Source organism: Lipophrys pholis (assembly GCF_963383615.2).
Source record: "Lipophrys pholis genome assembly, chromosome: 5".
In the NCBI taxonomy this organism is placed as follows: Eukaryota; Metazoa; Chordata; class Actinopteri; order Blenniiformes; family Blenniidae; genus Lipophrys; species Lipophrys pholis.
The window spans coordinates 412,454-439,564 of NC_137628.1; the positions used below are offsets into that span (position 1 = coordinate 412,454).

Here is a 27,111-nt window from a genome sequence, read left to right on the forward strand (position 1 = left end):
ATTGTGTGATTTTCACAAAGTCACCTTTGTAGAAATGTGTACAAATTAGGCTTTTTTATTCGTCTATTAGAGGTGGCAGTCATTCACTCTTCACCTTGATTGACAGTCTTCAGTGCCACCAGCTCTGCCTCCGCCTTCTCAAGTCGTACATTTTGTTCCTTCTCTGAAATCTTGCTGGAGTCCAGTCTGGAGTCAAACTCTGACCATTAAAAAGATGAAAATCATGTATTACTTCCAAGTTATTCAAAGGACGGTATCGTCTATATCTTAATCAGCAGTCTTTAAGTGTGGCGCCTTCTGATTGGCCTCTGCTCTAATCACAGTAATGCAGTCGTCTCTGAGTGGCGTTTGACTACCTTTCATTTCACTCTGCAGCTCTGCCAGCACCTCTGCTTGAGTCTCTTCAGTGGAGTTGAATCTGGCAGCAAGGTCTAAGCATTGTATAAACCAGTCAGACACTTAAACGCAGCGATGCAGAATATTTCAGTCAAATCATTGCATGTTGACGTAAAATGGTTTAAAATAGTTCATACATATGCCAATTCACCATCAGCAATGAGGACATGGAATGAAAACTCTAGATTTACCTTCATGAGCTCTTCGCAGCTCCATCACTTCTGTGTAACCTTCTCCAAACTTATGTTCAAGCTCCTTCACTCTCGTGTTCAACTCTGGGAGATAGATTCAAACATTTTGTCGTACAAAACACGACCCCAGATGAGATTTATTCATTTACCCATCATTAATAATTGACTTGTAAGTCCTTTTACCTTTACTTTCCCTTTTAAGTTGTTCAACTTGTTTGCTTTGGCCCTCCAAGTCACTTGCATTCAGTCTGGCCTCCAGCTCTTATCAGTGACAAAACAAAAGAGCAAGTGGATGAGCACAAAAAAGTCCAAACTAAATAATACCTAATAAGTGGAGACAAAACCTCTAACATTTATGTCATTTGTTATCAAAAGCGACTGCTTTGATTGGAAATTCTTTACAAAAAGTTGAGGTGATTTTACCTGTGTACTGTCGCACGACTTGCTGCACCTGCTTCCTCTGCTCCTCCTCCTGCAACTCACTGATTCTCAGTCTGGCCTCGTGGTCTTTAAAAGATTATGGGATCCAAACATTGTCAAATAAACTTGGTGGCGAAGGCACCATCGTCCAAACTGCCAAATGTGAGACAAGCTTTAAAAAGCTAAATAATGAATGCAAGTAGTTATTGTGCATATTTAGAATGTAAAGAGAATGATATTGCGTCCTGATGTACCTATGTAGCCTCTCTTTAGTGCGTCGAGCTGCTTCCATAGTTCCTCCATCAGGCCGTCGTCCATTGTCTGAACAGATGTCTGCTCTGCCAAGTAAAGTCATGGGCAGGGCTCAGATGTTAAATTATGAAAACAAATTGCAGTTTTGGACCAACAAACACAAATAAACAACAACACAAACAGCACAATCCTTCATCTACGCCCCAGTGCTCCTTCTTAACATACCCTGAACGTTCTGTAGTTGCACCAGTTGCTCGTTGACGTGTCGCAGCTCATTTCTGTGCTCGTCCAAAACGGCTATCATCTCTCGAAGCAGAGTGACGCTCTCTGCTTCAGCAAGCAGCTCATCTTGAGTAAATGTGATGGCAGTCAACCTGGGTTCTAGGACATGAGCCTCAGCCAGGCAGCAGCCCAGCCAGATGAGGAAAACAACCCTCATTCTTGTGTCTGCACAGCTGCTACAACTGAGGGGGGCAAGAGGGGCTTTTTATACACCAGGTGACCGTGTGAAAGGTTATGCAAGGTTTGTGTGTTGTTGTCATGTCGTCCCCCCCCCCCCCCCCCCCCCCCCCCCGTCCTGTTTGGCAGCTTGGGCAAACAATATGATGTGATTGAGAACCTTCTGGTGTCAGAACAGTTTTTGCTCTTGAACAGGGAGAGACCTGGAGTCTCCTCCTGTTGCCTTCTCCGTCAGAAGTTGGAATGGCTGCCGTACACGACCGGGGGGGAACGCTCAAAGAGAGAGAGAAGAGAAGAGAAGTTGGGGGGGGGGGGGGGGGGGGGGGGGGGGACATACAATACCCTTGTTCGTGCGCCATATATTATTTACAGTTATCACACTTTCCAACTGTTATTAGATTAACCAGCCTGAGCAGCTCTATCTAGACAGTAACATGATTTTCTAGATTAACCAGCCTGAGCAGCTCTATCTAGACAGGAAGATGATTTTCTAGATTAAACCAGCCTGAGCAGCTCTATCTAAACAGGAAGATGATTTTCTAGATTAACCAGCCTGAGCAGCTCTATCTAAACAGTAGCATGAAGCAGGAACATGAATTAACAAAGAAGCAACAACAAAAGAGGAACATGATTGGACCCTGTGGAGTGTTGGATGCATGTACGTGTCTTTGTGTTTTGAGGAGGTGGATGCAATGTGTGTGTCTATGGTGCGGTTTAAAATTGGGGGGTAGCGGGGCCCGGGCGTTCTACTGCTGCCAAGCGGCAGAACCCCGAAAGCGGCTTACCCCCTCAAGACGCTACATGACTAGGTGTGGTTAAAATTGTGCGTGGTGCAAAGTCGGGGGAGGACCCAGACCGCAGTTGATTAGCCCCCGCCCCCCCACAGGGCTACATGGTGTATTTAATTATTGGGGACCAGGTGGACTCAAATGGTGTCAAATGGTTTTTCCTACAAGCAGAAATTCTCTCCACTGTGATGTGGTCTAGAAGTAAATTTTTAAATAACTTTATACTCAGATTACTTTGGGATTTCCAGTTCATGAGCCTTTTTTGCGACGCTTAGGGAAACCAGGAGCATCAGGACTTATTTCTTTCTGTGAGATCACCTGACAAGCAAAGTGAAGGTGAGACTGGAATGGGGGGCCCAGGTAGAACCATAAACCTTCACTGATCTTTTGCCAGAACGTTTGGACTGGTGTACACAGCCAAGGTATCAGGGAGATCACCTGTGTAGTTTGAACATATGTTGGTGGGAGTGAGCCCCATCTTGAACATCCTTTGTCCTGTGTAAAGTACTCTGTGAGGGACCTTGTATTGTAAAGTACTCTGTGGAGGACCTTGTATTGTAAAGTACTCTGTGAGGGACCTTGTATTGTAAAGTACTCTGTGGAGGACCTTGTATTGTAAAGTACTCTGTGAGGGACCTTGTATTGTAAAGTACTCTGGGAGGGACCTTGTATTGTAAAGTACTCTGTGGAGGAGCTTGTACTGTAAAGTACTGTGTGAAGGAGCTTGTACTGTCTGAGCAGTATGGTGGTGTTATCAGAGTACTAAGGTACTAGTACAGAGTAGTGACCAAACGTTGGGTCTGGTGATGTTGAGATCTTCTTCCCATCTGGAGGTTGAAGGGATGTTGAGATATTTGAAGCTCCAGGATTGAGATGATTTTAGAAAGAGGTTTAGGAGCTGAGATCTTCAGGAGCTTTGTCACTGTCTGAGGTCAGTTCAGCTCAATCTCTTCTAGATTACACTGACTTGGGATTATTGAGTGAAGCTGAAGAGGTTCCAGATACTTGTTCTGACTGATAGCAGATGGTTCTATTAGCTCATTCAATGGAACCAAAGAGTTACTGGAGGAAAGTTCTTCTAAGGTTCTTCTTCCTTATTTTGCCATCTTGGGAAGTTTCTTGTTTTCTTTCTTTGCAGGATGTCAGGATTGTTCCAGAGGGGGTGAAGAACCTCCCAGCAAGCTGTCAGAGACCTGGTTCTATTGAGGCTTTTAAAGCAGCTGGGTTCTTTGATGAAGGACTGAAGAAGGGAAGATCTCTGGTCTGGAGATCTTCACACAAGGTTTTCTCAATGTCTAGCAGCCTTCATCTAAGGGTTTCTGATTCATCCATTTTACTACATAAAGTACTTTATTGGCCAGATAATAAGTATAAAGTTTGGGGGTTCTAAGCCACCTTGGTCCTTGGTGTTCTGGAGTGTTTTTAAACTTCTACCTGATGGTTGGTTTTTCCATCAGAATGCTGAGACGTGAGAATCCAGAGTGTTAAAGCAGCTTTTTGGTGGTTTTGTTGGGATCATTGAGAAGATGGAGTTCATTTTAGGCAGGACCATCGTTTTGATTGTTGCTCCTCTCCCCAGAAGTGAAATAGGGAGTGTCCTCCATCGGGTGAGGTCCTCCTCCAATGTTTTAATAAGGGGGGTAGTTTAAGTTCACCAAGTCTGAGAGTTTGGCTGAGATGTTAATGCTGAGGTATTTGATGTTCCCTGGTTTTAGTGGGGTGTTAGGTGTGTGCTGGAATGTAGAGTTGATAGGCAAGACGACTGATTTGTTCCAATTTATAGAATATTCTGAGATTGAGGAGAACCTGTCTATTAACCCTTTTGTTTCTGAAGAGACGTCTGTGTGTTCTGCAGGAAAAGTATCACATCATCTGCATGGAGACATATTTTATGTCTTACATTTACTGTTGGTATTCCTTTTATGTTGTTGTTCTGTCTGATGGCTGCTGCTAGTGGTTCCATAGAAATAGCAAAGAGAGAGGGTGAGAGTGGACACCCCTGTCTGGTGTCTCTCTCCAGATTGAACCTTGAGGACATTTGGTCATTGGTTTTAACACAGGTACTGGGTGAGGTGGACAGGAAGCGTCTCAAAGACCATAGTCACTCATGTACTGCTGGACTATGTCTGTGGATTCCCAGTGTCGGTGTTTACTGCCTTACTACCTCTGTGTACTTGTGGATTGAGGACCTTGTTGAGGACATGAGGCCATGTTGGATTGACCTCGATGACATCACACTGGAATCACTCACTGCGCATGCTTCCCCTCTATTCCCGTGTGTTGTTTACATTAAGGTGAGCGCTTAACGTTGAGGAAACAGAGTCAAGGATAGAGGGATGGTGATAAGAGGATTTCACATCATGAAGGAGCATGGAAAGATTACCACTTGACCTCATTGGAAATTCATTGTTGTTTTTCCTTCCAGAGTATTTCAGATTATTTAAGAAAACTTTGACTTCTCAGTAATGCTGTATATTTTCTCCGTTGCTGTATGTCTCAAAGTAACGCATCAGCACGGTTGTCCACATGCTCCTTTGTTGTATGAGAGTGACCAAGAAGATAACTAGAGCATGTAGTGCAGTGCTGCAAGTGTGTTCACCTGTGTTTGCAGATTCTCCATGACCATGGGGAAGGAAAGGTGAGGTGTGATGTAGACATGGTTGTATTACAAGTGAGATCACACACCGATGTACATTTCTGTTCTGTCCTCGTTTTTATGTCTCCACATGTACGCACATGCATTTGCATATGAATTGTTTCCTGTCCCTGTTTGTTTGTGTAAGTGTGTGAGTCCCAGGGGTGTGTGTGCAGCAGAGGTCAGATGTTACCCGGGAGAGGACCTGAAGCACAGATGCCTAGGGTTGTTAGTGGGTGTTGGTCACAGGAAGCATATTGTCCTGTGTTGTGACCTGCAATATGGGGGCTTATTGTTCTTGTAGGGACAAAAAGCAATTCCTATTGGCCAAAACAGGTTTAATTTTATGGTTAAACTAAGGTTAGGGCTCGATAAAAGTCAGGTTAAGTATTAGTGATGGGTGACTTGAGAGCAAATAAGCCTGCAGGAGGGAACTGTCAGTATAAGCAATGTCCCCAGAGGTTCATAAATACAGGATATGTGTTTGTGAATTTGTATGCATGAATATGCATCTGGTTGCATCAGCTGCTGCTATAATACAGAAGAGGCAATGGAAGGATGTGTGTGTGGGTGTGGAGTGTACAAACAGGAGTCTTCAGAGTGGTGTGAACGAGGGCAGAGTGGATGAAAGCATTACCCTTGGCCAATGTCAGTGGAACCCACCAGGGACTTTTCTGTCACCAGAGAAAATGTCAGAGCAGTGGGGAGACTCCTGAGAGGTTCCAGTGGAGGCTTATCCTCTATTACTCTTTGTCTTTCTGTCTATTACTTTATTCTCTCTGAGGCTTTAAGTGCAAAACATCTTGCAGCTCTGTTGAGGGTGCTGCAGCCACACCTATGGCTTCAGTTTAGTCACCTCTCCAGGTAAGACACTTATATATACGTTATATATGATGGATATCTTTTGAGAATGTGAAATCAAAAGCTCTGTAACGTTCTGTTCAAAGAGAATCGTGACTACAGCCCTTGCTCCTTGTAGTTGACCTTGCCCGTCAGACTTTAGAAGAGATTACCACTTTTGTTTGGCTCTGGGATCTGAAGCTGATTAGCAGTCGCCAAAGCTTGTTGAAAGACGAGAATCATGAAATATGAATCACCTGCAGGAGTCTTCACATAAAGAATTTAAAAAGAAGTGTTAACATCAAGACGGCCTTTTATTGACCAGTTACAGCCTCTCTTCCTGTCGTGGACTGGTCTTTGTTTGGGCTGGGTTCAGGTTCATATATAGAGTTATATATATAGAGTTTGATATTTCACTGTGTACATGTAAAGTGTAGATCCATGGAGGCTTGAAGAAGTTCATGAAATGATAATGCCTTGCATTATGGTAAACATCAGTATTTCTTCTCTCGGAATTATGTAGAGAATTGTTTAGTTTGACTTCACTGAGGTATTTCTGTAGCAATGAGCTCAGATTCACTGCGTTAACCTCCACAGAGATGCAGTATATAGGACGTAGAGCCAAACTTGTTATGGTTGAGTTGCACACTGAAATATTTACAGTCAGTAGATGCATGAAAAATAAACACGTCCCTGGAGATTGGATGGCTGCTGTAGTCTATTAAGGTTGTATGCTTGGTATTTAAATTCTATGCCGTTTTGTTTATTTTGTTGCTTTTTAAGAACATATTTATTAATAACTAGCAGTTATCCTATTATTTCTCAAATTACAAAACCACGTATGATAAAGTAGTAACAGTATGAATTAACATAAATTTAAATTACTAAGATAAACTAAGTTTATTCAATCAAAAAAGCCACGCAAAATACACCGACTTATTCCCTTCTGACAATGGTTGGCTTTAAACAAGACATGGACAGGCCACATGAGGCACCTACTCTTTGAGACCTGCAAACCAGATTTTAAAAAGTATTCCACTATTGGTCTTATTGGTTTTCTGAGGAGGTTATTTAAACCTCATTTCAATTGTAAATACTCTTGAATAGCTAATAATTCAAATGTAAGTTAATATTTTCAGAAGCCATTTGTTTGATACCTCTTTGGGGAAGAAGTACTGAAATCCTACCTGAAGCCATGCACACGGTGCCAGTGCTGGTGCCAGAGATATGAAGCACAAAGTACAGGGGGAAGCACAAACTGTGGGACAACAACCATTTTTAATCTGAACTGTTGTTGGAGCTGATCTCAGATTAAACTTAATGTTTTCTCTCCACAGATCATCGCATATCAGCCATATGGACGCTCTGTAGACTGGTGGGCGTACGGCGTTCTGCTGTATGAAATGCTGGCAGGGCAGGTGAGACACACACACACACACACACACACACACACACACACACACACACACACACACACACACACACACACACACACACACACACACACACACACACACACACACACACACACACACACACACACACACACACACTCTTTCTCTTACGTAACTCCAGATACAAGACAACTTTACACAACTTGTGTTTTCCAGACCTACATTTTCCCATGTCAGTTCCCAGAGTGAGTCTTTGACTAAATGTACTCAGCTGCACCTTCCTCAAGATCTTCCCACATATTCTAACACTGAGAAACAACAATCACACGTTCATGTGATTGTGGTTCATGTGCGTGCGTGCGTGCGTGCGTGCGTGCGTGCGTGCGTGCGTGCGTGTGCACTTTTATTTCAGAGTGTAGGCGTGAATTCTTGTATCTGTTTTGTGATGTTTCTCCCGTTAGTTGCAGGATCAGAAATCATTTCAAAAGAGATCAAACTGAAAGTGGCCCTGAGATGCTCTTCTGGTTAGACGTTGTGATGCTCAGAGGCTCAACTGATTGTTTCCAGATGGTTCTTGTTGTATTTGGACATGAATTCATCCTCACAGCTAAAGTTCTCCCGTCTGGTGTTGACTGCTTTTCTGTTCTTTGGGTTGGTTTATTCCTGTATACAGCGCGGTCTCCTTCATGAGAACATGAGTCAAAGTTCTGGACAGCTCTCAGTCGTTCCAGTGAACATGTCAATAACTCTTCTTTTGGAAACCGAACAATAAGCACTTTCCAGAGGAGACATGCCAAGATCTTCATGAACTAAACAGAACAACTGCATTCTAAATCTTTTTCTTTCCATAACAATATTTAATGTTGTCACATCTTAGTGCAGGAAGCATTTTCTAACTTTTGCATTAAACAAGGCATTTATTTCCCTGTATTTTTTCCCATAGTTGACCTCAATTGGAAATCCACTTTTCCTTTTTTTTTTCTTGTAAAACTTCATCTGTTGGACTAATTACTTATGATAACAGCATCACCATATAATGGCTCAACATAAAATGTGGTGTTTAATACTATAACTACTGTAATAGTAGAGGAGCAGCTCAACATTGAGACCACTCAGTTTCAATGTTGACATTTGGTCCCTAATCTTAATAAAACAGTGATCCCTGGAGAATACATCAGAAACAGCAATTAATCTTTTGTTTCCTTATTCCATCCTTATTTCTATTACCACTTTAACTTGCACTTGTGTAATTCTTTAAAAGTGTCCTTATTTGAAAATATTAAAATATATGATGATATAACATGTAAAAACAAGAAAATGAGTATTGTTTCATTCCTAAATGAGCTCATGGAACAAATACGGGTAGTTAATACATTTCAATAAATTTGTAAGCATGTCACTTAAGGCTTAAAAACCTATTATGAATCGATGGTTTCTCTGGCACATGTTTAATCACAATACTTTTTCAAGTCCATCATATATAACTGACATGCTTCCAAATGTATTGCCAGGGTTCCCAGTGGAGACTAGTGGTAGGAATAGGACCTGTCATGATAGAGGTTTGGGCTCGATGCTGAGTGTTGTCACTTTTTTATATTTTTTTTCTACTGCGTCACGTCATCCAGAGGTCTTGTTTGGACGTTTATACGACGTCCAGACGTACAAAAAGCTTTCATTCTGGCCTCCCTGAAGACGTCTTTTAGACGTAAGGAAATGACGTCCTAAAGACGTCCTCTGGACCACTGTTGCTCAGTGGGAAGGTTTGACCTCTTCAGCTGTTCTCCCTGTGTGAAACTGGGTAAAGGGGGCCTGACGTAGACAGGCTACTACCTCTGCTCGAAGAGGCCAGTGGAGTGGAAATGACGAATAATTCATTTTATGGACTGTCAAAACACCCACATTATGGTTACTGATGATAACAACCCAGTGAGGAGAGGAAAAAGCTGGGTCAGCCACTCCATTTGCCCTGCGAGGTCTTCTGGTGAAACGCAGCTGTTCTTTCTACTCCTTTTTCAGTGTCTGTTCTGGCTTCAGTTCAGTGTTTTTACCCACTTCAACTAAACATATGCCCTGATTTTCTGCTTTCTTCACCTTTATTCATATCTACAAACGTTTTGTGCAGCTTACTGTTGAGGAGGAGAGGGTACCGACAGAATCACAGAAATAGGCTGCTGCTTGGATCCCCGAGATGCTCCACTAATTCATGCAGTAAAAGTTGTGAAGAGAACAGCAGCTACTTATTTATCCAATATGTGATAATTGGATGAAATGCCAAGGCGCTGAATATTGTGCCATTCCACCCACAGCCTCCGTTCGATGGTGAGGATGAAGATGAGCTGTTCCAGTCCATCATGGAGCACAATGTGTCCTACCCCAAGTCGCTCTCCAAAGAAGCAGTCTCCATCTGTAAAGGGGTGAGTTCCTCTCGCTGAAACATCCAAAGGATAGGTGAAGTGAACAGCAGTGAAAAGCTCTTTATCATGGAACCAGTAGGAAATATAAGACAGCAAGTGATTGTGGTGCCTCTGACACTAGAACAGCGGAATTGGGAAGTTTGAGGCAATTTTACGACCAGAACACACAAATGCAGGAAAATAAAATAAGTTAAAAGGGAAGAAATAAGAAAGACGGCACAGCTTTTATTCTGGCGGAGCCGCTTCCTCCAGCACATATCAGTGACGTCAGTCACTGATAGATGACGAAGCAGATGTAGAAAAATATCTGAACAGGTTAACCCTAACCAAAACAGGAGTGACATGAGTCACTGTGCTCGATGTACATCTCCACTCAGATTGACTTTAATATGCAAGTATAACATCATCCTCAACGCTGACGGTGAAGCAAGAATCAAATCGTTGTTTATGCGTAAGGAAGAAGCTTGCCGAAGGAGTTGGAGAATGAGGAATTGCTCCATCCAGCATTTTACTCAACTAGGAATTGACTAGTTGTATTTTTGCTGCAATACTTGTATTTGCTTTGAGTGTCAATTTCTGGTTATAGTGATTCTCTCAGTTACTCGAGCTTGTTGCACTCTGGAACGTTCCTTTTACCTGACGAATGATCTGCTTCTACTGTTTTCTGACCAGGTACCACAGCATCCGTTCAGAGGTTTAGTTTAGTCAGAGGCTCGGCTGTTTCTGCGTTGAAATGAGGATCTACACAGTAATGGTAGTAGTAGTAGTAGTAATATGTCTGATTTGGTGTAATTTATCACCCTGACTCTGTGACTCTTCAAAAACCAAATTCCATTTTGGGATTCAGAAGTATTATTCTGTAATGAGCACAGTCTTTGAATTTCTATTAAAATCTTTACTTTATTTGTTTTTCATCAGACACCTAAAATGCAGTTGTTCCATTCAGTGTGAGACGTCGATCTTTATTTAGTTTCCCTGTTGGACTGCTCCTGCTGTTTCCCACACTGGTTTGAAAGTGTTTATTGTGAATAATTGAACTTCGTGTAAGAAAGCTGCAGACTCTTCCTCGTTCTGGGAAAAACAACACGTCTGGTATCTTTAGGTTTCCAGGATCTTAACACATGATGGATGGAAGTTACAGAAAGAATAATGGACAGGCTTTTCTTTAATGCTGGTTAGGAAAGAGTGCTAACTTCCCCTCAGTCCTTGTGACTTAAATAATTAAAACATTAAAGGGACAGCTCCTGGATCATTCATTGTGTTCATTACAAGTATGAATGCCGCTGGCAGGCGTGGCAGGATGATCGGCCTGCTGCTTTAAAGGTTTATCCTTGTAGGTGGAAAATAGACCTTGTCTTCACATGTTTGGCTTAATGACATTGTTTTTGTTCTTGATTTTTTTAAAGACCACCTGAGAACATTACAGAAGCAGGAGAAAGTTAGCAGGTTCATCTGCTGTGTAAATGATTCATTATGTTTCCTCATCAATCTTAAATAAAGAGTCGATATGTTTCCCATCTGCAAGCAGTCGAGATTTATGTAGAGCAGCAAACATGCTGTTACGCTCCTCTGCAGAGCGGGAATTCTCTTTTTAATGAAATTATGAAAATCAGTTTACAAAATACTTCATTCTGTTAGTGCTGATCTTAAAGTATCACAAAGCCAGCTCTTTGGGATTAGATAACGGTTCACACTTTTTGCTCTTCTCTCCACATCTCTTGTCATGTTTTCTCTTGCCAAAAGTATTTGCTCAGCTATCAGCCACGGGTGTATAAAATCAAACATCTCGGCATCAAGACAAACATTTTGCTCTCAGGAGTTCAGTGAATTCCAGCTTGGTACAGCGAGAGGATGGTACCAGTGCAAAAAGTGCAGCCGGGAAACTTGGTCACAATCACCTGTTAGTAGAACTTTAACAAGCCCCCGGCCAGCTCAGTAGGTAGAGCATGAGACTCTCAGTCTCAAGGTAGAGGGTTCATGTCCCCCGTCCAGCTCAGTAGGTAGAGCATGAGACTCTCAGTCTCAAGGTAGAGGGTTCATGTCCCCCGTCCAGCTCAGTAGGTAGAGCATGAGACTCTCAGTCTCAAGGTAGAGGGTTCATGTCCCCCGTCCAGCTCAGTAGGTAGAGCATGAGACTCTCAGTCTCAAGATAGAGGGTTCATGTCCCCCGGCCAGCTCAGTAGGTAGAGCATGAGACTCTCAGTCTCTAGGTAGAGGGTTCATGTCCCACCACCTGCAGGAAGGTTCTTAATGGTGCAATGTGATCTGGGTGACGGTGCTCAGACTGACACCACCACCACCCGGAAACGATATAATAAGTCACTTCCTCAAGTTAATAATACGAGGGAACAAGATCATTTAATCCGTGATGGTGGAGCCGTGGCTCTCGAGATGCTGCCTTGCTCCTCTGCCCTGTCAGCTGGTGGATCTAGAACCTAGAACCAGTTCTTTTCAGGATTTTCATGGTGACATCATTGTGACTAACTTCACCTCCAGGTCTTGTTTGGCGTTCTGACCGCAGGCTGAGGTCCTCATGAGCAGCAGGGGGCGCTCCGCTCCGAGACGCTCCACAGAACTTCTTTCTAATGAAGCCAGACTTCTGGTTCCTCAGGAACTACTAAACAAACTACAAACTACTGGAAATGAAAGCTTGGAGTGTTTAGAGCTAAAATGAGCCTTTTAATGGCTTCATGTGAAAGAGAACTTTAATCAGAGTGGTTACCTAGGTTACCATGGAAACGGCTGTAGAGCAGCGTTCTATCATTCTACACCTCCATTCCTCCATGTTGAAGCTTTGGATTCAGACACGTCCAGAAATAAAGTGAAAGGAGCAGAAAGTCACTATGGAATGTTGGAATGGTGGAAAATAAGACCCAAACTCCTTCACCTTATTATTATAATTATTATTTTCTCTATGTCCACTCCGGGGCTCCGGACTAAAGCAAGACAGACGTGAAAAAACTCCGACAGGCGACGAGGAGACTCGATGTTTTCTGGCTCTTTGGTCTGCATCCGAGGTTCAGGCCAGACTAGACGGAGCGACCCGGACCAAACTGATGGATACAGTCCGTCTCCTGGTTCTTCTAAGAGCGCTGTCAGAGCTACGCTGGTGAAATCAGTGACGAATCACGTTTTGGAGTGACGCAATGACGTGGCTCCCACTTGGCTCAGTTACTGGTGGAAAAAGAACCGGTTCTTTGGCGGTGCTCATTTAAGAACTGGCGCTGGCACCGGCCCTGAACTAGAACCTGGTTCTTTTGGGTGGAAAAGCCCTGTGGGCCGGTGAAAGGAACTCTGAAAGCTCCAGCATTTTCAGCATTTGGACAATTTTATCCTCCCAGGTTTGTGGGAACAGTTTAGAGATGGCTCTTCCTGCCCCAGCAGGACTGGGCCCCGGCCGATGAGGAAGTGTGGTGTTGAAGAACTGGACTGTCCTGCAGAGTCCTGACCTTCACCTGATAGCACACCTTGGGATGAATTCATGTGGAGCCGGGCCTTCTCGTCCCACATCAGTGTCTGACCTCACAATTGGTCAGAAATTCCCATGAACACACCCCTAAACCTTGTGCACAGCTTTCCTAGAGAATTTGAAGCTGTTATAACTGCAAACATTATATTACATCCTGGAATGTCGCTCAAGTTCATGTGCGTGTGACGGCAGGCGAGCGAATACTTTTGGCAATGCAGTGTATGTTTAAAAAAAAAAAAATCCTTTCACTGAGAAAGCTATTTGGTGGCAGGATACTTATTTAGTAATGTGATTCAATTTGTATTGAGGCGCCTCCGACCTGGTCACATGCAGACAGGTTTAATTGTAAACAATCCGTCTGCTCTGGGATTTCCACCTTGACACTCTTTCATTACAATATTTATAAGGGACCTTTGAAGGACATTTTACCACACATTTCTATGAGTTATTTTTTTTTCCAAATGAAATACAACTTTTTAGATAACATTGTATTATCACTTATAATCAATATGCTGTCTTGATGTTTTCAAGGTCAATGCCTCAATCAGGTGTGCTCACTTGGAAAACCAGGATTATACTTTGATATTTTTAACAGATTTCTAGAAGTCATTCTCAACATCTATGTGTCTCATGTTGAGAACAGATATTGCTGCATTTTATTATTGTAATTAGTATTAGACTTTGTTTTTTGTTTTTTTTAACAAATGTGAATGATTTATTAAGTTACTTAATTTAGTCACTTGTGCTATAAAGGGTTTAAAGTGGATCCTGCATCTTGTGTGATGTAATAACGCTCAATGTCATACCGACCAGCAATATAATCATTTTGGCCATTTTCAGTTTAATAAAGCGAATAATATAATAATTGCCAATAATGTAATAAGATAGTAGGATGTTTCCTTGGTGAATAAGTGGGAGGATTAAGCCATAAAATGTCTATTTTTAATGAGCAAACTGCACAGAATCAGCAAAACAAAATACTTTTATTTCCAAGGAATGTATTCCTATTCATGTATTAGTACCATGCTCGCTGGAGCTCGTACATTACAAAATGAGTTTCACGCTACCACCTCATCTAATGACTGGTAAAGTCTCATGGTAAAGGCTCAAGTACCCTATGACATTAAAAATGGACAAAAGGATTCTATTATTGGCAGCTCCTGGTCGGCACAGTTAAAGACTTCTATAGTGGACCAGTACCAGTCAAGCTCGCACACAGTAATGTCGCGTCTCAGCTTCTTGTGTTTCTTTAGTCAGAAACTCATGAATTGATGCTTTGCTTCACATAAATAGTGAGAGTTTCACCACCCCTGTTATCATAACCTCAGCAGGCACAATGGAGACTTGGTGTGTCGGGGCATCGTGGTCATCCTCAGGTTAAATTAGATATGGATGCCGTCTATAGAGTCCCACTCACTGATGACATGAAGTTCACATAAGGATTATGTTCAAAGGAAAGGATGACAAACACTTCATACACACTCCCCAGGTGACCTGGACTCAGGTACATTCAGAAGTGATCATCAGACAATGGATAACCAAAGTGGTGGCCTGTGTGTGTGTGTGTGTGTGTGTGTGTGTGTGTGTGTGTGTGTGTGTGTGTGTGTGTGTGTGTGTGTGTGTGTGTGTGTGTGTGTGTGTGTGTGTGTGTGTGTGTGTGTGTGTGTGTGTGTGTGTGTGTGTGTCAGATTCACAGGAAAACATTCCAAAAGTTTAATAGTGAATGTGGTTGTTTTATTTCTTCCCTGAGGCTGCTCAAAGTCAATAGACTGTGTAGTAATGTGTCCTGTCTTCCAGTCCTTTCCTTTTCTTTGCCCCTCTCTCTTTCTCCTTCATTTTTCTTAACCTGTGTACTCATGCTGCAAGGTCAGAACTATGGTTTTATGGTGTGTTATTTACATTTTTTAGTCAGCCTGTTAAAGGGACAGAATGCAAATTATGACTTTAAAGAGTGAAGCACTTGTTTGCCTTATAGTTTGGAGCTTAACAAACTGTGAATAGAGTAAAATGGAAGAATGAAATTAGTCACTTTGTGACAAATGTATCAAAGAGCAATTATTACCATCTCATCTTTAAAGTCACTAAAACATTTAATGTATATTTGTTATGTAGTTTTATAATATTAACTGGTCTGCACATCACCGTTCTGACTCTGCAGCCAAAGCCAGATTTATTTACGTCATAATGAATTACTTCTCAGCCGCCATGCAGCTGCTGTCTGTTCACGCTTTGGGTTTTAGCTGCGACGGATGAAAGTTGTCGTACTTTCTTTGCTGTATGTCGTCTTGCAGTTGAAAGCTGGCGATGTGGATGTTGTGTAATGATCCATGTTTGGTGAGATGTGGAAATCTGCAGCCTCAGACTGTTTCCATGAACAATGAGACTCTAAACTACAAAATAACCGTCCTTCATGTTACACCCATTTATATATTTTAACCACTGAACATGAGCTTATGTTGTTTGGCCAAAACATCCAAAAATGTTTATTTAGTAGAAAAACTCGCCGCGTCGCTGTAATCTGCTGATATGACTTCATTTGGTTGCAGTTTGGCCATGAAATATTCAAACCATAATTTCCTAACATGTCATAGTGTCAAGGTGACGGAGCTGCATGTGAAGGAGCATCACTGATGGAGGAACTGCGGTCTCTGTATGCACGCCTGGCCCTGAGCTTACAAATCTCACTCTGCACATCATATCAAAGTCAGGAAGCAGCGATTAAACTGGCTCAGCCAAACTCTACATTAGTACGTCTTTCTGTCCTCTGAATGTCGATGCTACAGGGCTGGCCAGCCTCACAGTCCGTCTCCAAATGAAGGCTTTAGCTCCGGTCCTGAGGAGGGAGAGGAGCGGTGGCAGTGCTGCTGCAGTTGGTGGAATTCAGTTCTTCATCACATAATTATTACCTTCACAAAGTCATGTACATGAACTACTGCATTTTGTTTAGTCACAATATTTAATACAAGCTTTGAGGTTTTTGTAAAAAAACTAAATAAATTTGAAATGATTTCAGTGAAATAATAAGAAGCAGACGTACCAGTGACCCTCAGCAAAGGGTTTGGTGGTAAAAGCAGAACCAGTCTCTGAGTCTCTGCTCCTTGCTGCAGCCTGCAGTTTCTGAAAATCATTTAAAGGATGTTACAGGGACCGGCAGTGGTGATAAAGTTATAAATTATAAATTACTCACCTTCTCAGAGAACAATCCTTTTTCCATGAACTCACATCTTGGTAACTCTGTAATGGTTTGTGTTTGGGCTCTTCTACATCTGCCAAAGTCTCTAAATCGCAATTCAGCAGTTTTTACGTGAGAATCTGACACTGTGACAGCGCTGACCTCCAGTAAAAAGATTAATCTTTATCTTCATCAACATCCACTCACCTATAAACAGACGGATGCCTTGTAGTTTCATGTGATTGTAATGCATTGTCCTGTTCCTCAACAGAAGGCTCCACCAACAAACATCCTTTATTATTTGACACTGTTAAAAACCCCTCAAGTAATAGTGATTTCTTCTGACTGTCATAGTGGAAGAATAACAAGGTTTTTGTTGTTGGTTATGTTTCCCGTGGGTTCCTAAATCCTTCTCTGCTCTTTAACAAAGTGCACACAGTGTCCTCGTGTTGTTTCAGGGAGATTAGAAGTGGCAGCGTCTCTCCAAAGGCAGAGCGAGCAGAGGGAGAGGAAAAGAGGGGAAGAAAACAATTATATCACTCTTTTTTCAGACCCATCTGTTTGGCTGTCGTTTCATGACCTAGAAAAGAAGGGGCCTCATATCACCAAACAAATCACTGAAGGAACGGAGGAGTGGAGAACAAAACGCAGTCCTGATGCAAATTCACTGTTGATGGAAGAAACAAACATTACTGTTCAATGACTTTCTGTGTTGGGGGAAAAATAGATTCTGAGTTCTGCATCATTGAAAGTAAAATCCTCTGTTGTGTTTTGATTTTCTTCTGGAGCAAGCATTGTCTCTCTGTGGTGTTTTCATTGTGAGCAGTTGATGACCAAACACCCGTCCAAGCGTCTGGGCTGCAGCCAGGAGGGAGAGCGGGACATCAGAGAGCACGCCTTCTTCAGACGCATCGATTGGGACCGCCTCCAGAACCGAGAGGTCCAGCCTCCCTTCAAGCCTAAAGTGGTAAGTCCAGAGCTCACCTGGAGTTTAATATGCATGTGCTTAACTTAACTTAACCTGCTGTTACAACGCCAAGAAATGGAAGAGATGAAAAACGTCCCTGTGTCGTCTTCCTCGGATCGGCTCCAGACTCTGGTCTTCCTCTGTTTTTCACACTGAAAGTATTATTATTATTATTATTATGACTTTTCCCATGCTTCCTTTAAATGATCATTTTATACTGAACCTGCTATCGTTTTCATTATATATTATTACATTATATCATTTTACTGTTTGAGTTTTGGGATTTGTGTTTTACAGACATATTGGACAAAGCAATTGAAATTCCACTTTCACATTTCATAAATAAATAGTAATCAGAAATTGAAACACATGATTGCTCAGGGAATGTGTCATGAGCACAAGTAAACACATCCGTCCTCCTGACCTGCATGTATATAATCATCACTGCAGGATAAATCGGCTGTGGCAAGAGCGTTGATGTCCTCTGCTGTGACGTGTCCTCCCTTGGGCATTAAGTGTTCTTCGCTGTTTATTTACTGTCTTCTACCTCTGCCTTTAGTCAGATTTGTCTCAAGACACACAAAAGGAAAAGTTACTGGGTATAACGTCTCTGGTTAGTAAAGCATGCCGATCATTTCTTATTGATTACAATTTAGATCACATTAGTGTCTTTTCATACTACTACTATATACCCACAGATTACAAATAAACTGTCTTTACTATAGTTATTGTCCAGACTGTTTGGTAGATCATCTTTTAGAGGTGCATGATGCAGCAAATGCACAAAGTTACATACAAATAAAACTGTATGATCATCAAGGAAAAGCTGACACTTTAATTTGATCTGTTTATCCTGTTTGATGCTTTTAGTTTCTCTCATTTCTAAATTAAACTCTTAGCATGTTTCAGTGAATTCAAATCTCACAAACATAATTTTCACATTTCTAAAGTATAATACTCCCTTGTGTGGGAAACAAAGTTATGTGGAACAAAATGAACTGCAAACTAAAATCTTTTAATCATCTTTCTAAAACTCACAAACACATGAATATACACAGTTAGTGTTAATGGAATGCTCACTATGGGTTCCCGAGCACCTAGTGGTGGCAATTATCAAAGTGAAAGAACACATAACCAGGAAGTATGTGTCATTGTTCAGGATGTAGTGATAGATATATTTATGAGATTTACTATAGTATTTACAAGATATTTAATGATGATTTCATAAACCTGAGCTGCTACACAAAACACACAGTGGGTTTTTTTCTGGATATGTATTTTATAAAACATATTCATGGTGATGAAGCACAGCGTATTCACGTGACACAGCACAGTAAGTATCCAGCCATATAACACCGATGTTATTAGTTTAAATTTCTTTATTGCAGATCTGGTTACATGATGTTTTTATTCTACAGCTAATGAGCTCGTGTACTGAGAGACTTGATGCAATGTGACAGCCGTCTTTAGCAACTGATTCATTTAGGCCTGCCGACAGTACACACACACACACACACACACACACACACACACACACACACACACACACACACACACACACACACACAGAAGACCTTACAACTTCTTTCCTGTGAACTGGACATGCAGTTACACACATGCAACTTCTTTTTTTGTTTTTCTTTCTCCCTTGTCCTGTTGGGCAGCTTGACCAAACAATATGATGTGATTGAGGACAACACACACATATATATATTTTGCAGTTATCACACTGATCCAAATACTTTACAACTGTTATTAGATTAACCAGCCTGATCAGCTCTATCTAGACAGGAACATGATTTCCTAGATTAACCAGCCTGATCAGCTCTATCTAGACAGTAAAATGGTTTTCTAGATTAACCAGCCTGAGCAGCTCTATCTAGACAGTAACATGATTTTCTAGATTAACCAGCCTGAGCAGCTCTATCTAGACAGGAACATGATTTCCTAGATTAAACCAGCCTGAGCAGCTCTATCTAGACAGGAACATGATTTCCTAGATTAAACCAGCCTGAGCAGCTCTATCTAGACAGGAACATGATTTCCTAGATTAACCAGCCTGAGCAGCTCTATCTAGACAGTAACGTGATGCAGCTTTTCTTACTAAAATGGCCGACAACAGGGATGAAGTAGGTCAACCAGCTGTGTATATATGTATGTGTGAGAGTGTATGCATGAGTATGTTCTTTACATATCCATGTAAAGTATTGGAGTCCTTTTCTTTTTCAACCCTCAAGGGCTCCTGCTTCTTTATGAAGGTGAATCCATCCCTCTTTGTCCATCAGTCTACAGCTGCGTGGAAATACTGTGTGTGTGTGTGGGGGGGGGGGGGGGTTAAAGCAAGTGAAGGTTAACAAAGATGGAGAGAAGCAGGAGAGTAAGATTTTGTCTTAATGCCTCGTCTCTTTCTAGACTGTGAGGGCTTTGTTGGGTGTGTAGGAGGGATCTTCAATACTGGAGAGAGACAAGCTTTCCTGTCTGTTAATGCAGAGTCTGGAGGGTCTGGAGGGTTTGGGTGGTCTGGAGGGTTTGGGTGGTCTGGAGGGTCTGGAGGGTTTGGGTGGTCTGGAGGGTTTGGGTGGTTTGGAGGGTTTGGGTGGGAATGGGAAGTTCCCTGTGTGCACACTGCATGCTGGCATGGATGGAGTTTAAGATGTGGATAAGCTTGGAAGATGACGGCGATGGAACGAGAGTAATAAAACACTGCTGAAGCTGCTCTGCAGGATAATTCATTCAGAAACAATCCCTCATGCACATCTGGCTGAAGTACAGTTTTGTTTGAGTCCATGACCACCTATCATTACTCACCTTTCTCTCACCCTCTCACCAAATCCAGCCATGCCCTGCTAATCCACCTCCCTCCACCTCTTTTCTTTCCTTTCTCCTCGTGTTCAATCTCACTTCATCCACCTGTGACATCCGTGGAATTGCAATCAAAACACCGGCTGCACTCAAACCATCTGTATCTATTGGACTGGAGCTCCAGACAGCATGGAATGACACCAGGCTCACAAAGCAAGTGTATAATGAAACCCCGACAGCCTTCACGCTGTTGACATTTAGTATGAAACTTCTCAGGTTTGCAATTAAACTTGACGCCCACTTGTGGATGGCCGGTAGCCTTTATGGCTCCAAGGTGAAAAAGTAGGTCAAATGACAAACTGCTGAGTGATAGTTAATGAAGCAGGCAAAGGAAAGAGGAGGAGGACTTAGTCACTGTTCAGAAGTCTTGAAACCACACACACACACACACACACACACACACACACACACACACACACACACACACATGATGGCGATATGGGCGAGTTGTGACTCATTGAAACTCTGAGAAAAAAGGAGTCAAACACTTTTAGCAGCTTAACTGAGCCGCTCTGCCCTTAAAACTTAGTTGAAACAAGAGCAGTTGTTTTGACCTGCTCTTTTAAAGATCAAATTATCTGGAGCACAACCAAATCACTAATACTCATTTAAGGTCATCAGAGAGGGGGGGGGGGGGGGGGGGGGGGGGGGGAGAGATTAATTTATCATCCTAAGTAGCTGAGTCTTCTTTTAATAGGCTTGAGTGCAAAGGCGTGCATGTCTATGTGTGTATTGGAAGAGAGGAAGTAGGTCAGGAACCATGTAGTGTCACTGTATGGAAGCACGTATCAACAGCAGAATAGCGTTGGTCTCACTGAACAAGGCTCGGCTGAATCTCCTAATGAGAAATCAGAGATGGAAGTCCATCACTGATCTTAAAGAGCTCACCAAGCATTCACTGAGGTTTGATTCAGAGTCTATAGTTCATAACCAAATTCTCACCATTTATCTTTGTTGAACTAATCTCTTGAGATTCTTTTATCTTAAGAGAATGAAATTTGGAAAATAGTTTCTATTGTGCTCAAAAGCCTTTATCTGTATTGTCCATGCCAAGAGACCAAGAGCTGAAATATTTCTGACTTTCAGCATTCGGGGCAGAGAAATGTGAAGGCAACATGTGAATTACTGTCACAATTCAAACATTTCCACCAAGATTCTGTGAGAACAGGAATGAATTAGGCCCATTCGGACTTCTCTCCAGAGACTGGTGTGTGTCCGTTCTGCAGGTGAAGCTCCATGGACTCACTGAGTTTCTTTGAAAGGAGCGGCCTCACATCACAGACTGTTTCTGCGCCGTAGTGCTGCTGATTGTCAGTGGAGGTCAGAGATAAAAATGTGTTTCTTCAGCTGATGGATGGAAGAAGACAAGCGAAGGGAGAGACACAGCAGTTGAAGGGTTCTGCCGATGACCCATCGGGTGTCTGTCATGTCGGGGAAGACGTTTCATTTGCGCACAAAACACAAACACACACATGAAGACACAATTGCTTCCCAACTGCAAGTGTGTGCCGTGCTTTTTATTCAGTGTGACAGGGTGGTGGTGGCTCGGAGCGAACGTCACCTGACAGTGGAAACACCTTACAAACATCCACGTCTCAACGTTTTAACGTTCTGTAGCGTTCACCTTGTTAAATCACCTGACATGCTCTGTCTGGCCTTCCTCAAAAGAAAAACGTAAGCAGGAAATACTAAAAGAAATGTCTGTCCGACAAACATGCTGAGGTACGACGATGCAAACACAATCAGACGAGACGAGACTGATCGGAACGCTGACACCCAGGTCTGTCTGAGTGGAGCTCCAGCGGCTGGTCGCTGAGTCGCCGCTTCTTCAAGCCTTTAAAGACCTTTATTGTGGGTTCAAACTACCCAAACTACCCAACCTGCCCAAACTACCCAAACTACCCAACCTGCCCAAACTACCCAACCTGCCCAAACTGCCCAACCTGCCCAAACTACCCAAACTGCCCAAACTGCCCAAACTACCCAACCTGCCCAAACTACCCAAACTACCCAAACTGCCCAACCTGCCCAACCTGCCCAACCTGCCCAAACTACCCAAACTACCCAACCTGCCCAAACTACCCAAACTGCCCAGCGACAAACAACTGAACCTGACTGGAAAGGAAAAAGAAGGGAAGTGAGATAGTGAGGAGAGGTCTCTCTTTTCTTAATCAATGCAGCAGTCGATGGACACACACACACACACACACACACACACACACACACACACACACACACACACACACACACACACACACACACACACACACACACACACACACACACACACACACACACACACACTGCAATGTTTATTCAGCTATATAAATGTAGAAAAAAAATAAATACAAATGTATTAACCCTCTGGCTTGTTGTTGTTTTGTATTTTTAGTCAAACATGAAAATATGATTAGTCTTATTTAAAGTTGCTCTGTGCTGAGTTTCTTCTAATAACAACTACCAAGTCATCAAAATGTCCACAATAAAGTTACTTTGATATTGATGGTCTTTTATAGAAAGGATGTTTAGTTTTCAGCCAAAGGGAACTGCAGCATTATGATGCACACCCACATGGAGCCACTGTGGGACTCGATCACTTCTGTGGTTTTAATTCAGTTAACTGACTGCCTGCGTCCCTCCGATGAAAAGCCTGATAATTAACCTCTTCTGTGACCTGGTTTCGTCCCAACACTGCAGTTGCTCTCTTTATTTGAAGAATAATTTCATTCTTCTCATAGATATTTATCTATGAATGCCAAGTACGCATCCTCTGTCTGCATCCAGCAGGTTTGGATGTCAGTAGAAGTGGTGAGTCTCAGACCGGAGGTCCTGACACAATTTCCTCTCATCAAATGAGTTCAAATCTTTGTTTATTTGAAACCGCGTTGCTGCGCCACAGCTGCCCCAGGGTTGATAGCACTTTCAGGAGAGTGCTTTGTGTTTCAGGTGAATGAGATATAGAGCATGTAATCTGATGTCGACGCCTTCCTGGGAAATGTCGGGGCTCAGGTGCAATAATATTGTCCATTTCTATGTAGGCCGGAGGAAGATGCCTTTTAATGATCCGACAGGTTGAGGCGGTAGAAGTCACAAATGTCGCTTGCTGTACTGTTTGTGCACATTGTGAGTTTGCCCAGGCCAGTGTGATTTATTATTGTTATATGAATGTTGTGATGGTGGTAGTGACTAGTGATGTCTGATGGTGAATGTGAGTCTTTGAGCTGCTACTTGCCTTCACAGAGCTGCAGTCTGGACACTCCAAACTTTGCACCATGTTTTTAGGTCCATTCTTATGCAGCTCATCCACCTGCACTATATTTTTCCGTATCAATCTTTATTCCAGATGTTTCTTTTTGTTCTCTGTTTTCCTTTCCCACAGTGCGGCAAAGCAGCGGAGAACTTCGACAAGTTCTTCACTCGCACTCAGCCTCAACTCACCCCACCAGATGAGCTGGTCATTGCCAACATCGACCAGGCGGAGTTCGCAGGCTTCTCTTTCATCAACCCACAGTTTGTGCACGCGTCACTCTGCAACAGTGTATGAGAACGAATGGGAAAAGCTCTGTGAAGAACCTCCCTGCTCACTGCCACCCACTTAAACCAAACGCCAACCTAACTTCTGACTACGACTTGATCAAGACCCACAGTAGATTCAAAATGATTGATGATGTTCATAAGAAGAGATAAGCAGGATTTTGTGGCATCCACATATGTTCTGTGCTTTGTTTTCTGTCATTATAGGCTATGATTGGTCCGTTCCACCAAAATAAGTAATGTCTTTCAGTTTAATGATTAGCATTCACTGCATATAAGGTTGTGCTTCCTTAATCTGAACACACTGAGACAGGAGTGTGTTCAGGGCTTTTATAAAAGTGTATATTATACATCTCATTGTCTAAATTAATCTCAATAGATGAAGATTATTGTCTGCAGGTTGATGCATAAACTAACTCAGTATCACGTATATTTTGGTGGCTCGAATAAGGCAGTGTAGAAACTCCAGATCCAGATATGAAGGACAGGAGGTGCAGGCGATGAAACAGCACCTTGGGGTTCAATGTTTCCTGTCTCATGTTTACAGTTCTACTCCCATTTGATTTCTTTGTGATGATGCATCATTAAACTGTTTCTAGCCAGTCTCAACTCCCACTGTGCGTAGCAAATCGACAGTTATGTAATGAAGCATACTATATAAGGCCTGTAGATGTGTGAGACAGGTAGGTATTAAAAAATAGATCCAGTTAATCAAAGCTTAACTTTTAGTTTCAAACATAATAATTCCTCACATCTGTTTCTTTTACCCTTCCTGAGCTTCAGATTGTGTATTTACCCTGTCAGTGACTTAATGGGCACTATGTGAACACAAAGAGAGCTTTAATCAGTTTAGTGTACGTGCAGCCTCCAAACATTCTACCTTGAAACCGAAAGCGTTTTCAGTTTGTCTTGTTTTTCAGTGTTTTAGCAGTTTTTGTCCCTGGCCTCACATAAATCTCATTACTGGCTTGTTTAAAAACTACAAAGGCAGGAACTCTTTTCTATTCCTTCTTCTGTTTATGTTTTACACATGCAATGTTTTGTTGCATAATGTGTCATCCCATCGATATGTTGATAGAAAAAGTTATTTTTAGTACAGATACTGCTTATCAAATCTTTCAATATTGATTTGTTGTCTTGAGAACAAACTTGTCTTTCATTTTTCAGTCCGGTTTAATGAAAAACCTTGTTTCTTGGGTATCCTCAGTAACAGATTTATTTGGACTCACCTCTTCTTGTTTGTCTTCTCATCCATATTTTTTTCATTAGAGCACATCAATACTTTAACATAATCAAAATCAGTGTCTAACTCCTTTGTAAATAATCACGAGTTATTTAAAAAGAGTATAGCAAGTTACAGTTTTTATACCAATGCCTGAATGTGCTTTTATGACATTGATTAGATAAGCCAATATTTGTATGTGTAAAGAACTTGAACGCTAATAACCCAGTCCAGATCATCTTTGTACAGCTGGAGGTCTTAAATGGAGTCCAGGTCTAAAGTTGTGACAAATATCAGTTTGAATTGTTTTGTCAAAAGTATCAAATCTTTCTTCTTCTTATTATAGTTTTTTTTCTAAGTGATTATTAATTATCAATACTGCATATTGTGTGTTGGTTGGATGCGTTTGTGGCTGTTGAATGTCCCTCTGTATCTGCATGCTTTGGGAGGCATCCATCTGCACGTGATGCACTAAATGCTGCATGCCATAAAATATAAAACCCCAAAACCTCACCATGTTCCAGCGGTGCTCCACTTAAATTTGGATTTTTTAAGAGTCACCCTTTGTGTTAATGAAGGTCTCTAGTTGTGTTTCCCTTTAAATGACACTGATCACAGTGTATTTCCAGCACTGGCAGTGCTTTACCGTGTCAAAATGTGGACAGACTGTCACACACATGAATCCACGTTGAGCTTGTTCGCCCCCTGCAGAGGATCATTGCTCAACATTTCAACTATTCCACCTGTAGTTTCACTTTGCAAGCATAGAACCAGATTAGCCAGTAAAGATGGGCTTTGGCATATCGGCATCAGTTTTGTGATTGGGGAAGAGATTTGAGACTGTCGGTGCCACGGGTTAGCTACCTCCAGAGCCACATCTGGCTCGTATATGAGAAAGACTTACTTCATAAAAGCTAAAATTACTTTTAAAAAAAGAGGAAAAAAAGGAAAAAAGGAGGTGCTTGGCAAAAAAACCCATTTGGCCCACTTAAATATGCACCACTCTTTAGTTGAGGCCCTCCATAGTCAACATTATGAGCTGTGTTATCCCCGTTATGAACATTCTTTGTTTTGTTACGCAAAACGAACTATTTGGTTCCTCTGTAAAAATCCTAAAACGTTGCAGACCCCCTTGTCTGCCCTATTTGAAATTATAGTTGAGTAGTTACCACACAGATAATGTGATGCTCCTACAGGCTGGTTGACATGTACTACAGCTCATGAATTGATATTAATACTACTTAGAAAGGCCTTTCCAGAGACGTCGTTCCAGTTCAGTAGCAGTGTGATATACTGTTCCTCCTGGTTCCTTCAGCCTTTACCTGAGAGAATGAGGAACATGGACTCTGTGGTGACATGTGGATTAAACTAGTAGACCTGTGGGACCACTCGCTCAGCAGTGGGGTTAGGGTTAGGGTTAGGATTAGGATTAGGGTTACATCTTAAATGTTGTCTCAGTGTCACTTTGGAAGCTTTTCTTTCTGTTGTCTTCCGTGATGTCAATTTTTTTATTACATTTTTTTAAATTTCTGTATCTTCTGCTCAAGACATTCAGGAATGTTTCAAAGTCACGTTAAAAAACTCACATCTGACCGTTATAGATACGTTTTGGGGAAATGTTTGTAAAAGTTCTGTCTCTCTCTCTCGCTCTCTCGCGCTCTCTCTCTCTCTCTCTCTCTCTCTCTCTCTCTCTCTCTCTCTCTCTCTCTCTCGCTCTCTCGCGCTCTCTCGCTCTCTCGCGCTCTCTCTCTCTCTCTCTCCCTCGCGCTCTCTCTCTCTCTCTCTCCCTCGCGCTCTCTCTCTCTCTCTCGCGCTCTCCCTCTCTCTCTCGCGCTCTCTCGCTCTCTCTCTCTCTCTCGCTCTCTCTCTCTCTCTCGCTCTCTCGCGCTCTCTCTCTCTCTCTCTCTCCCTCGCGCTCTCTCTCTCTCTCGCGCTCTCTCTCTCTCTCTCGTGCTCTCTCGCTCTCTCTCTCTCTCTCTCTCTCTCTCTCTCTCTCTCTCTCTCTCTCTCTCTCTCATCTTAGACGACTAAGATTTTTGCATGAGCCGAAGCTGGAGACAGCCTGGAGACAGCCTGGAGACAGCCTGGAGACAGCC

The 27,111-nt window shown here is 42.3% G+C and overlaps 1 protein-coding gene across 1 annotated transcript in view; it reads left to right on the plus strand.

Moving 5' to 3' along the window:
• Positions 1 to 25,943, plus strand: part of prkcaa (protein kinase C, alpha, a) — a 158,428-nt gene extending 132,485 nt beyond the window's left edge. The window contains exons 14-17 of the mRNA XM_080464018.1: positions 7,319 to 7,399; positions 9,682 to 9,789; positions 17,257 to 17,397; positions 23,639 to 25,943. Coding sequence (XP_080320144.1) covers positions 7,319 to 7,399; positions 9,682 to 9,789; positions 17,257 to 17,397; positions 23,639 to 23,803 — 495 coding nt within the window. The 3' untranslated portion in view covers positions 23,804 to 25,943. The remainder of the gene's footprint in view (positions 1 to 7,318; positions 7,400 to 9,681; positions 9,790 to 17,256; positions 17,398 to 23,638) is intronic.
• Positions 25,944 to 27,111: the final 1,168 nt, after the last annotated feature.